This window comes from Vigna unguiculata, chromosome 11 (genome assembly GCF_004118075.2).
Source record: "Vigna unguiculata cultivar IT97K-499-35 chromosome 11, ASM411807v1, whole genome shotgun sequence".
NCBI classification, from domain to species: domain Eukaryota; kingdom Viridiplantae; phylum Streptophyta; class Magnoliopsida; order Fabales; family Fabaceae; genus Vigna; species Vigna unguiculata.
Window position 1 is genome coordinate 6,830,689 of NC_040289.1, and position 14,572 is coordinate 6,845,260.

General features: G+C 40.1%; 1 protein-coding gene across 1 annotated transcript; it reads right to left on the bottom strand.

Moving 5' to 3' along the window:
* Nucleotides 1–1,188: 1,188 nt before the first annotated feature.
* Nucleotides 1,189–2,756, bottom strand: LOC114170139. Its single transcript, XM_028055624.1, has 4 exons — nt 2,455–2,756; nt 1,815–2,200; nt 1,513–1,751; nt 1,189–1,440 (listed from the first exon to the last, which is right to left on the bottom strand). The coding sequence occupies exons 1-4, from the start codon at nt 2,754–2,756 to the stop codon at nt 1,189–1,191; spliced, it is 1,179 nt and encodes a 392-aa protein (XP_027911425.1).
* Between the last annotated feature and the right edge of the window lie 11,816 nt (nt 2,757–14,572).

Genomic DNA, 14,572 nt, shown 5'->3' on the forward strand with positions numbered 1-14,572 from the left:
ACCAGAACCTAGAAAATTGGGCTTTCCAACATGCGTCACCTGGCGGTTGGGAGTTTACCACCAGGCGATACCTCTTCAGGAACCCATAAATGGCAAAAACAATATGCGCCGCCTGGCGGTTTCTGGAAAACTTCCAGAAACCCAGAAAAACATGAACAACACGAAAGTAATATAGACAATTCATATCAAAGACTATACAAACCATGTTCATGCATAAAAACTAACGTGAAAACTCCCCTAACCTGGTTTTCCTTTGCTTAAAGTTTTGATGATTAGGATTTCTCCCTACGCCAATTGTCTCCTTAGCCTTCTCACAATTCAGTCTCAAAAGTCCCACTCAAACCTCACAATATACCTCAAACATTTTAGTCGTGTGAAGGATCGCCAACACTGGTGCAGTAGTCAATCTCCTCTTCATATCCTCAAAGCAAGTCTCACACCCATCGGTCCACGAGAAAGGCTGATCCTTCCTGTAGCTGTGTCAATGAGCTCACCATCTTGGAGAAGCCCTCCACAAAGCGCCTGTAATATCCGGCTAAACCCAGAAAACTCCGCACCTCAGTCATTGTTTGTGGCCTCTCCCACTTCACCACTGTCTTGATCTTGGCCGGATCCACTGTTATCCCTTAGGATGAAATCACATGGCCCAGGAATTGTACCTCCTCCAGCCAGAACTCACATTTCGACAGCTTCCCATACAGCTGATGCTCTCTGAGAATCCCCAAAACCACTCTGAGATGTTCTGCGTGTTCTTCTCTGCTCTCAAAATAGATCAGTATATCATCAACAAAAACTACAACAAACTGATTCAAATATGGCCAGAAAATATGATTCATATAGTCCATGAATATGGTCGGCGCATTAGTCACCCCAAACGGCATCACCACATACTCGTAGTGGCCATAGCGCGACCGAAAAGCTGTCTTCTGCATATCCTCCGGCCTAACTAGGATCTGATGGTACCCAGACCTCAAGTCGATTTTCGAGAATACTGCAGCTCCCCTCAGTTGATCTAATAGGTCGTCAATCCTCGGCAGTGGATACTTATTCTTTATATTTATCTTATTTAACTACCGGTAATTGACACACAATCTGGAACTGCCATCTTTCTTCTTCACTAGTAACACCGGCGCCCCCCAAGGCGATGCACTCGGGCGTATAATTTTTTTTCTCAAGCAGATCTTCAATCTACTTCTTCAGCTCAGATAACTCGGCTGGTGCCATCCGATAGGGCGCCATGGACACTAGACCGGCCCCAGGGATGAGATCAATAGTGAAATCCACATCCCGGCTCGGTGGCAGTTCCGGAATTTCATTCGGGAAAACATCTGCATACTCCTCCACCATAGTAATCCTGCTGATTCTCTCTGCAGTACTCAACTTCTTTGCATTAGCCACTATCATGAAACATGTAGCTCCATCTTCAATCTCCTTCACAGCCTATTTAGAAGAGATAAACTCCAACCCTGCTGTTTCAGGAAATACCACTCTACGTCGTCCGCAATTAATCACCACATGGTTGCTCGACAACCAGTCCATTCCCAGAATAACATCTAGACCCTCCATGGGTAAACAAATAAGATTCACCTTGAATCTGTGACCCGCTACCTCCATAGGGCATCCCACACAAATAGAACTAGTGGATACCTCGCCTGACTCTAGTGTTGGGACTATTAACTCGCACCCCAGCTCGTGCATCACAAGTCTGAGCTTCCTCACGCATTCATTAAATACGAATGAATGGGTAGATCCTGAATCATATAACACGACCACACGATTACCAAATAACAAACAAGTATCCTATACCAGGTTACCTGACTGAGTCGCCTCTGTAGTCGTCAGTGCAAATACACGCCCTGGTGCTTTGGGCCTATCTCCCACGGGTTTATTGGCTGGTGCACCTCCAACTGGTTTCTTGTTAGGACAATGTCTGGCATAGTGTCCTATCTGATCACACACATAGCACTTACTAGTGCTACTACTGCCACCAACGCTGCCAGAGGGTTTTGGACAATCCCTCCTCAAGTGCTCACCACCATAGTTGAAACACTGTAGTTTTCTGGAAGAAGGTGGTGGTCTGGTATATGGCTTCTTCTGCTGACGAGGATCGGGCGTGGTCCTCTGTGGTCGAGTCCCACTGCTGGGTCCCGTCTCTAGCTGCTCCACCACCTTGGCCTGCTCCACCAAGATTGGGAACTCCCTGATGTGGAGTGGTACTATAAATGGCGCAACTCATGTTTCAGTCCGCCCTCATACTTCCTGCACCTCCACTCCTCAGTGACTGCAGGTGAATAGAATCGAGCCAAATACTCAAACATGTCAACATGTCTGTGTATGCCTGCACAGTCAGGTTCCCCTACTGGAAGGTGAGGAATTCAGCTTCCCTCTCATGTTTCGCCGAGTCCGGAAAATACTTCTCCAAGAGTCTGCATCAACTACTGCATGCCCACCCACCAATACTCTACATCTACCACTAGGAGGAAAGTGACAAATGACAACTTTTGCGCATTCGTGCAGTCTATCACCCTACAGATTGTCTCGCACTCTCTAAGCCATGTGTCTGCCTCGTCAGGGGTGGATTTACCAGAGAACTTCGAGGGCTTATGCCTCATGAAATCCTCCATCGTCACTAGGCGAACGGGTGCCACCGCGACTCTAGGCTGAGCTACAATAGGCTGCATCGCATCCACCATGCGATGAATCGCCTGAGCGATCTCGTCAGCTCCAACAGTGTTCCTCTTCCTCCTGTTAGCCATGGCCTAAGCACACCACATTTTTACAACTGGTTAAATTACACAGCTTAATTCAGAATTTCACATCTAACTATTAAATCAATATTAAATCAACACAATCAATCAATCACACAATTCGTAACACGACGAGCTCACTCCCCTTAGACCCCAAAAATCATTTTGAAAACAAAGCTCTGATACCAAAAGTAACATCCCGTCAGGATATTACGGATTTATAAATAAAATAAAGAAGTAAATAAATAACAGAGCATTTAATAATACCTCATTTTCCCAAAATGCGGGAAAATTTAAACTTTCATAAATGTATGTAATGGAAACCAAAGTTCAAAATTACCAAAATGTCATAATCCAAAATAAACGTCTCAAATGAGTTTACATTTCATTTCCAAAAGTAGAAAATACAAATATTAAACACCCCGGATATCCCCTCTCCGTAGCTAAGCGTCACCAGCTCCACCTGCATCAACATCCTCTGCTCACGTGTACCGTGTACACGATCATCGCCAAACACAAGCAGATAGGGTGAGCTTATGAAATCAACATACATCATAACAATCACTAAATAACCAATCATATAGCTATGATTTCTGCAAAGAACCAATATACCATCTCTTTCTCAATTCTCTAACGTCTGGCCACAACCAGACCATTCGTGTTCTACCACTTCTAGTGATTTTCCCAAGATAATTTGCTGCCAAATCTATCGGTCACAACCGACAAAGCACGTGCGGGAACCAATGCCATGGATCACACATCGCAATGCTAGGTGGAGTTCCCAATTACGAACATAGTCTGTAATGTCCCAAAACTACCAAACTCGTCAACGATTCACTGAGAAGGACAATTTATCTGGACCCATCCGTACTGGCCACAACCAGCACACTCACACCGGTAACACTCGCCAACCCGAGCTCAACTCAAGGGTTCCTCGTGTTCATCCGCCATCCCGAGCTCAACTCGAGCGATGCCATTTTGAGCTGAACTCGAGGAATGTACGTGCTTAACTCCTATCCCGAGCTCAACTCAAGGGATACGTTCCAAGCTCAACTCAAGGAACCGAGCAATCTTACCTTTGAGGCATCACCAAAAGCCTAGTAGATCACCCTACAAAGTCCAGTAACTAGGACTTACAGCAACCAAATCGCCTAGCGGGGGACACGTACTGCTAGGCGCCATCCGCTTGCAGACCGCCTGGCAGGGGATACGTACCGCCAAGCGCCAAGCGCCTCAAACTCACAAAGTCTGCAACCACCGCCATGCGAACGCTGCTCCAGGAGATATTGTTCTTGTCGCTGTCGCCAGGCGGGACTTTTCCCCTCCGTCAAGCGTGACCAACTCGCAATCCCTACTGTTTAACACTATTGCATGGTGGTTTGCACATTACCGCCAGGCGCCATGACAGTATTTTCAAAATAACCATTCTGTTGTGGTTTAAGAACCAGTTGCAATGGCTAAACTCCATTTCCCCTATTTCAAAGTCTCGCTAATTGGTAATTTTGCTACCTATAATGTCTCCAATCATAGTAATATCGCAATTGTATTTCACCCCCTAGTTATAACCATAAAGGTAGTCCCAACATTCGCACTCATCCTGTCCTACCAGGATTCCCAATTACCCCACCCATGGCAGCACTACCACCAGGTTTCACAACCTTATTATTCATTTACTCTGCATTCCTTAAATTTCCAATTGGTGAAGTTAATTTATCCAATCCTTTATGCTATTATTTAGACTCAAGTGTAACCCATCTCAACATCACAACCTTATGTTTTAATTTAGTCATACCACCCTTAAAATTATCAGATTCCTACTCCATCCTAGAATCCTCAACTTATTTTATTTATCAATCCCTATCTTTACTAATACCGCCACCCCATGACAAAACTACTTTCACCTATAATCCTCAAACATGTAGTGGGAACCCAGATTTTTCCGAAAAAATCTCAAAAACCTCACAACTTTCCACAGTCACACACACATCCCCGGTTTTGTGGCAGCGCCTGGCGGCAGACCCTGTGCCGCCAGGCGGTTCATGAAATTCTGGCAACTCCCCACCTCTCAGAATCTACGAACTCAAGGCTATTCATACACCTCTGGTCTTAATCTCTTTCCAGCCCTTACCACACAATTCTCATTCAAGTACCTTCGTTCTCCCCTTTTTAGGATCAATATCTATTAATTTATTATTTGGACAAGCGAATCCAGATTTCCAACTCTACAAGGGTATCTTTCCACTGTTCCATTCAATTCTACCATCTCTTAGACGATTTCTTATTCTAGTTATTACCAAAACATCATTCAACTAGTTTCCCAAAACCCAGAAAACACAAAAATCGCACTAATGTGACTCGCGTCGCCTGGCGAGTATTCACCACCACCGGGCAACTCAACCAGAACCCAGAAAACTGGGCTTTCCAACACGCGTCGCCTGGCGATTGGGAGTTTACCACCAGGCGATTCCTCTTCAGGAACCCAGAAATGGCAAAAACGATATGCGCCACCTGGCGTTTCTGGAAACTCTCAGATTTTCGTGCTCTCTCTCTGGGTATATTTTCCAGCTTGCCAAATCTTAGCTATTAACCTAATTTTGCTTTTTAAAGGGTGCCTAAAGCTAGTTGATTAATCCCAAAACGAAAATAGCATTGAATAGGATGTAATGTCCAATTAATCCTACGACTGCCTTTCCAGCCTCCTTTGGAGGCCCACTCACTTAGGGTTTGCTCTACCCCTTCATATTCAAGCCCAAAGCCAAAACTAACAAAAATAAACTTTAATGTTAGTCCTCCCAGACTTGAACCCATAACCATGCAATTGCCAAATCAATATCAAACCATCATGCCAATTCATTTTTCATGCTAACAATCATCATCGAATTATCATATTATTTCATATCATGATTATCATATATTTAAAATAATAACGAATAATAACACAAAACTGACATACATAGGACTCAAACCCAAGTCCTCTCACACAACCAAAGTACTCTCAACCATTTGAGCTAGTACTTTTCCACGTCATACTCTTCATAATTTAATGTCATAATGATTTTCCCACCCGCATTTATTAATTAATTAATTATTTAATTAATTAAATTCCACAGGTCTTACATAGTTCACCAGAGGTACTGTAAAACCCGAGAAAATTGAATAGTTAATTAAATAATTATTTAATAAATGCGGGTAATAGAAGTCTTTAAGGCATTTAATGCGGAATGCTATGACGTCGAGGAGTACTAGCTCAAGTGGTTGAGAGTACTTTAATTGTATGAGAGGACTTAGGTTCAAGTCCTATATATGCCAATTGTATGTTAATTAATTTATGCGTTTTGTATATATATATATATATATATATATATATATATTTGAATGTGAGATGTGATAATATAATCCTAAAATTATAGGAATTATCACAAATATGAATTGGTTGAATTGGTTGTGCACTTAACTTGATAATTGATTTAATTGATGGGTTGTGGGTTCAAATCTTGTTGGGGAAAGGAACTAGAAATTTATTTCTGCTAATTTTTATTTTGGCATGGGAATGAAGAGCCATGAAAACCCTAGCTGCGGCAGATTAAAGGGAATAGCAATTTTCGTTTTAGTGTTAATTGCACATAATTAGGGTAGTAAGTGAGAGAGAGAAGGTCACTAAAGGAGAAAGCGAGTACTACAATGGGAAACGCATACCAATTCAGGTTTAGCAAGGAATCCAGGTAAAAGGAGTTGTTTCTGCGTGCTTTTATTCGTAAGTACAATGATGTGCATTGCATGATCATAAGTGCATGATTTCCACTTTGTTCTGCATTATTTTATTGAAGTTTTTGTATTTTTCCCAGAAACCGCCTGGCGGCTTATCCCCTACTGCCCGGCGGCACATCAGACATTGGCTATGTTCTTGATTTTGGCTTGAACTGCCTGGCGACGATGAATTTCTGCCAGGCGGTGCGACACTATTCGCGTTCTTTTTGGTGATTTCAATGTTGTTCGTACAGAAATTAATATGGTTTCTGAAATTGATGTGTGTAGCTTCTATTGGACACTTTGTTGGTCTGAAATCGATTAAAATTGGGGGTATGGCAAAGCTTGAGATATACTCGTGCATGAATTGAATTGGGTTTACTCAAGAGAGTAAAGATAGAGATACCTTTATGAAATGAATTAAGAGCAGAAAGTTAGTCCATTATATATGTATTGTCGCGTCTTGGTGACTGTAAGTGGTAGGGATGAATACTGAAAAATGGGCTGAATCTGTCACAGGTATGAAGAAGTCTGGTTTATGTGGGGTACTGACACATCGCCTGGCGGCGCTTTGCTTGCCGCCAGGCGATGGTGAGGCGAGGTACTGTTTGCGATTTCAGGTAGTGAAAAATGAGGAGGAACCTTGGCGAGTGAGTGGTTTCAGAATTAAATAGGTAACATTGGAAGGGTAATATATTGTGGTAATTAAGTATGTGAATGGTGATGGGTTGAAAGTATGACTAGGGTATGTCGTGTTGGTAGGAATGTGAAGGAAAGAAAAGGAGAAGAGTAAATTTTTTTAAAAGTTCAGGTTCTGGAAGCATAGTCTTTGCATATGTGTGATTGGATAATTGTTGATCATGACCTATTAGCTTTAGGTATCACTCGTGACTTAAATGCATTGATGGACGATATTGGATTATGTAACATTGTATAGAAATACCAATTATATGTAGTGGAGATGCTGGATGGAGCAATAGTGGTGTTAAGTTAAAACAAATCTTTGGAGAATGTGACATTATGTTTGCTAAAGGACAAGTTATGACTAGAGTAACTTAGGAAGTGGATCATAGGTAATGGACCATGTGTAGTGTGACAATAATACACTAATTCGAGGGTGAAAAATAAGAGAACATGAGTATATTGGTGTTGTTTAGTGGTATAAGTCCATGTACTCAGACATGTGTGAGAAAATCAGACAGTATGTAGGTCACTGGTGTAGCGCCTGTCGGCACGGGTGTGTGCGCCAGGCGATAGGACTAGCGCCAGAGGTCCCTGCACCGCGTGGCGCCTTGCGGCAGGGTGTGCTTTGCCAGGCAGCGTCTGTGAAATAAGGGGTCTGGGAGCGCGTTGGCGCTTGGTGGTGGGAAGGTACCACTAGGTGGTCTAGACTTGTTTCGCCTGGTGGCGCTTAGGGCTGCGCCGGGCGAAAATCCTACAGACTTTGACTTGTTTATGTGTTGCGTGTTAAATAATGATGCTATACTTGGATCAGGAGATGCTATGCCATGAGCGGGTAGGTTCATGGATGGTGGTGAACATGTGATGATATGAGCAGGGAGGTTCATATCTAGTTACTCTCCCGTGGGGATACGAGCGAGGTAGGTTCGTATGTTCTGTGCTCATGCTTGAGAGATGTTGCGTGCGAGGAGGTACGTGGTTGATGGATCACATGTGTTGGACTACGGGCGGGTAGGTCCGTAGAGCAGGACTACGAGCGGGGAGGTTCGTAGAGGTAGGACCATGAGCGAGCAGATTCGTGTGAGCATCATATACCCGAGTCCAAGGCTAAACATTTCTGTGATTTGAAAGCTGAAAAGCCTTGGGGTTAAGGTCTTGGCCAAGAACTGAGTCAGTTGAATAAGATGGGTGTATGATTTATCTTGCATATTATATATATGTTATTTTTATTTTCTCAGCTCACCCTTTCTGTTTTGTGTATGGCGATGATCGTGTGATTCGTTACACGGGAGCAGATGTTGATACAGGTGATGCTGAGGATGCTCAGGCGACGAAGTGAGGGCTAGCTAGGATTAGAGCTAGGGATTTTATTCTATTTTCATGACTTTCATTGGAACATTGGAACTTGTAATGATTTTGATTTAATTTCTTTTGGATTTTTGGCACGATGTTTAAATATTTTAAAGTTTCACGGGTTTGGGAACAATGATATCGTGACATTTTATTTTCCTTTCTTTATTTATTTATTTAATTAAGTAATATTCCTTAGAGAAGTTACATGTACTCTCGTTGGGATAAGTGAGCGAGGGAGTTCATCTATGCTCAACTTGAGAATGCTATGAGCGAGGGAGTTCATAGTAGGAAAGACGGGTATGCGTGTCCGGGTCCGAGTGAGGAGTTCGAATGACGGGCGTAAGTGTTCGTGAAGTAGGACTACGAGCGGGATAAACTCGTAAGTGGGACCACGAGCGAGGAGGGTCGTGGAAGCACAATAAGTCCCATGATTTAGTGTACATGCATGAACTCATAATGTTATGAGTGGGGAAATGGGTTTTTATTATAAATGATTAAATAATTGTGATTTATCGGGTGGGTGTAATTCATATTTATTTATATCTATGTGCATAGCTCACCCTATCTGTTTGTGTGTGGCGATGATCGGGTAACTTGTTATCCGGGAGCAAATGATGTTTCAGGTGGGCTAGAAGATGCTTAGTAGCAGAGAGTGGGAACATAGTACAAGGGATTTGTTTATAAAGACTTTTATTTAATTTTCATGTAATTTGATTATGATTTTCATTACTTTGGATTTTTCTTAATTGTAAAAGTGAATTATGAGTAATAAGACTATTTATAGAGATTATTTAACTTTAATGTCTTGAAATTTCTCGTGTTTTTGGAAATGGATAATTAATAAATGAGGTATTATTTATATAAATTGTTATTTTATTTATTTTTTTAAGTAATATCCTATCGAGATGTTACACCAAGAGTGTCTTATCTCGTGTTATTGGTGTCATTCACTCTTATTAAGTTTGGGACCATATTCACGAGTATTTTTATACTCAAACTAAAGCTCATTCTCGTCAACTTCACACTTATCTTCACAATCAATCCCTTAACTCCAACATCATGCATGATTACTTATCGTGCAGCGGAATGACTAGTCAGTGGTCAAAAATCAAGAGGGGTGAATTGGATTTTTATAAAACTTAACATGTTTAAAAAATTTTCTCAAAGTTTTACTGATTAACTTAAAGTCATAGTTACTTTAAATGCAAGTGCAGATAGATAAAGAGTTAAGCGAAGAACATAAACACTGATATTTATACTAGTTCGGATCAAAAAAGACCCTACGTCCAATTGTTAATCTCTTAAACAAAGAGATTAACTCAATCATTATAATAACCAGATTACAAATACATTATAAAAGAGTAAAGGATTAGAAAACACCTCTCTTGAACAACCACAAGAGATGAACAAAAACTCCCTCTGAGTCACACAAAGGATGACCAGCTTTCCTAGCAACAACACAACACTCAATCTTCTAAGAACTTACTTAAAAAAAGTTATCGTTCACTCACACTAGGCTTTTCGAAGCTATTTTTAAGAATCTCACAGAGCACCACTTTGCAATCACAACACAATAACTCTGAATCTTAAAAAGGTCGTTTTTAAGTTGAAATCTGAGTTCTATTTAAAGAGATTTTCGAAAGCTGAGTTAGAAATGAAGAGTTTAGCTAAAACTGCCAAGGATAATCGATTATCACTTAAGATAATCAATTATTCTAGTGGTTTTCGAAAAGAAAGTTTTGCAGTGGTAATCGATTACCCAAAATGGCAATCGATTATCTCATGTATATTTTTGAACAAATAATTTTATAACTACTAGTGGGCATAGAGATCAATTATCTGTTTCATTCTTCTATTGTTCTCACTCAAGGCAAATATACCTAAGACTTGTTGCACAAAACAATAATGATTGATGCTCACCCTGTTTCAAGACCTATGGTCTCCTATTGTAAACTTTCCAAAATTACCTCACCTGCATTTTTCGATTCTACATTATATTGCTTAGTTGTTGGCTCTGTTCAATATGCTATTATCGCACGTCCAAATATCAATTATGCTATTAACAAGGTTTGTCAGTTTCTTTCTCATCCTTTGGAGTGTCGCTAGATTGCTGACAAACATATTCTTCGTTATCTTAAGGGAAACCATCTCCTATGGACTTCATTTGTGTGTTTCTACTTCGTCATCTCCTTTCAGCCACACTACTTGTAACATCCCTACTAGAAATTACTTAATTAAATAAATAAATAAATAATTGAAATTCAATCGTCATGATTTTATTATTCCCAAACGTGGGAAAATTTAAAATAATAACCAATGTGCCAAAAGTTTAATGAAACTACAACATAAAGTTATTACAAGTTCCAAATTTCGATAACACAAATGAAAACATAGTAAAAATCCTCTAGCTCATAGTCCCTAAGCTAGCCCTCTCTCCGCATCTACGCATCAACTGCCTCACTTGTAGCATCATATGCTCCCATGTAACGAATCACACGATCATCGCCAATCACAAACAGAAAGGGTGAGCTTATTACATAAAAATAACTTATAATATAACAGAATAAAAGCAATACACCCATCTTATAGTTAGTTCTTGGCCAAGACCTTAACCCCCAAGGCTTTTCAACCTTAAATCACACAAATAGTTAGCCTTAGACTCAGGATTTATGATGCTCACACGAACCTACCCGCTCGTGGTCCTGCCTCTACGAACCTCCCCGCTCATAGTCTTGCTCTACGAACCTCCCCGCTCGTAATCTTGCTCTACGGACATGCTTGCCTATAGTCCAACACACGTGATCTACCAACTACGTACCTCCCCACACGCAACATCTCTCAAGTGTGAGCATAGAACATACGAACCTAACTTGCTTGTATCCCCACACGAGAGAAACAGGATATAAACCTCCTCACTCATATCATCACGTGTTCACCACCATCCATGAACCTACCCGCTCATGGCACAACATCTCCTGATCCAAGTCCACATCATTGCGTCCAAACAACTCACATAAGTCAAAACCTACAGCACTATCGCTTGGCACAACCTAAGCACCACCAGGCGAAACTTGTGCAGATCGCCTGGCGGAACACCCCCTGCCGCTAGATGCCACGCGATATAGGGACCTCTCACATTGGTTCTATCGCCTGGCGCACCGACCCATGCCGCCAGGCGCTATATCAGTAGCGCATTTCTACTGGTTTTTGGCACCCAAAAGTGGTTTGTTCTTAGACCCAAATTACATATGAAGTCAATTAGCACCTTACTATATCAGAACTTGGTCCGAATTTCCTAACCACATTCCCATGGTTTGATGACCTACAACTCGTTTTCACCATCCAAACATTCTAATTGATGCAATTTACCGCTTACTCTATAACTACACTATGACTTAGTCATTTTATTAAAATTTTTACTCTATCCAATATCACATTATCAAACCACAGTTTTCTAATACAAAGCAGCAATACCAACCTTCCCTTCAATATTCTTAAAACACATTTATACCAACATGAGTGATACCCAACCCAATATAACATGTTTACCAAATATCAGCAACACCTATTTAAGGAGACTATGTTTCCAGAATCTGCACTCCCCATTCAAAATACCCTTTCTCTCTTTTAATTTTACCATTTCCACACCAAAACCCAACTACATATCCAACAAATGATACTCCCATGTCCTTCCATTTACTTATTCTAAATCACCAAAAATTTAAGAGCCTCCTTTTCATTCCTCAAACCTTACCCCAATGGACCAACCACTTAAAACACAATTTTATGCGCTGTCCACTATCAAACTGGAAAATCCCAGCTATCGCATGGTGGCAGATCATGCGCCGCCAAGTGGTGTATCATAAACTGGGGAAATTTTCCATATGCTTCCTGATGCGGATACCTCTTGTTTCTCCGTCACCTCGTATCACCTCAACCTTGGTCGAACTCATTCACAATCCCAGAAATAAAATACAGAAACAGGATGACAAGATCAATTTAACAATTAGACTGTGGAATTAATTTCCTAATTTCCCTCATTTTAACTTTTCTCATAATTTCAGGGTCACTCATGCCACATGATATTTAAGTGTTATCAAGCACCCAATTCCATTTAGACTACATCATAATCACCAAAACATAATACACACCCAATCAAATTCTAGAAGTCGCAAGGACTCCTGCACGAAACATCACAAACTGGTGCAATGCACATATTGCCGCCCAGCGGTAGTTCGTCGCCGCCACGCGGTTCATCTGCGAACCCAAAATGACATAGTATATCATACTTAATAAACCATACGTAAACAGCTCCCCTTATTCTCAGCTTCCACTCTTCCAAAAGCCTGGTTACTCTGCTTTTTCATCTCCATGCCAAAAGAAATTTTGGCAAAAAGAATGTTAATCTAGTTCTCAACAAGGCTTGAACCCACAACCCCTCAATTACAAAGTCAATGCACAACTAATTCAACCAATTCATGTTTCATGATAATTCCTATGATTTTAGGATTACATTATCACTAATCACATTCAATCATATCATTAAAATAATACACATATTAAGTAAATTACATCTAATTGACATACATAAGACTTGAACCCAAGTTCTTTTACACAATCCAATACTCTCAACCACTTGAGCTAATACTTTTCCACGTCATAACAATCCACATTGAATGCCTTAAAGGCTCCTACTACCTGCATTTATTAAACAATTATTTATTTAATTATTTAAATTTCTCGGGTTTTACACTACTCTGTGTGATGTAAATTGGGCTTTTGATGTTGATGACAAAAAATCTACCTCTAGTGCTTCCATTTTTCTAGGCCCTAACCTCATTTTCTGGTGGTCCTTAAAGCTCTACATAAATTTTATGGATTTAGACACTTCTCAAAGAACTTCACATTCCATTTTTTACTCCTGTTATTCTCTATGACAACCAAAGTGATATAGTTATTGCCCATAATCCCGTTTTTCATTCCAAGACTAAGAACATTGAGATTGATGTCTTTTTTGTTCGTGAACAAGTGTTGTCCAGACAACTTATAGTCCACTACATTCTCAGCCTTGATCAATGGGTTGATTCTCTCACCAAAATACTCTCCTTTGCTCGTTTTTGCGTGTCTTCGTTCTAAACACAATGTGCTAGATTTTGTTCATCTTCATTCTTCACCTTGAATTTAAGGGGGGTTATTAATGTTATATGTTTTATGTTAACGTTTGTTATTGTTATACATCTTTTGTTTGTTTGTTGTTTGTATTTTATAATTTTCCATTTAGTTTAAAGGAGGTTATTAATGTTATTTGCTTTTTGTTTTTTATTTTCTCTTTTATTTTGTAATTTTCGGAGGTTACACTAGTTAGTAACCGTGCATAATTGTTTGTAACTTTGGTCTCCCTCTCTCTTTAAGTTCGATATAGCCTAATTGAACAAAATGTAATTTTCATTTGAACATCTTTTTACACAGCTACACCATTATTTTTTTATTTATTTTATCTCTATTAGCCAAACATTCTTCATTCACAACATCATGATTCATAAAGGCAAATTTGATGTCAGGAAGGATATCTATCGAGGTAAGTTAATAAACCGAGGGAATCATGTTGGGGATGATGGCGTGGTTGCCAAGACTCCCCTAATGATGAAGAAGATGATGACCAAGGATCTTAGTTTTTATTTTTGGATGAAAGTATTACTTCTATTTTTTATTGCACAAACTACGTCTAGTTCTTAACCAACTAGTCAAGATTACAAGATAAACTACTACTACAAAGTACAAATGAGCATTATTCCCACTTGCACCCATTATTGGCTTACTTATATGTGTATTGTTTCAACAACAAATCACTTATGGCTTAATACAAGTATTATTTGAAACACAATTCACTATTAGCTTAACATGAGCATTCTTCAAATAATAAGTTGTTTGTTGCCTAACATAAGTATTTTTTTCAACAAGAAGCTACTTTTGGCTTAACACAAGTAGTGTTTAACAACAAGTCCTCCTAGCCTAGGACAAAGAGTTTGTCCTTCTAATAAGCT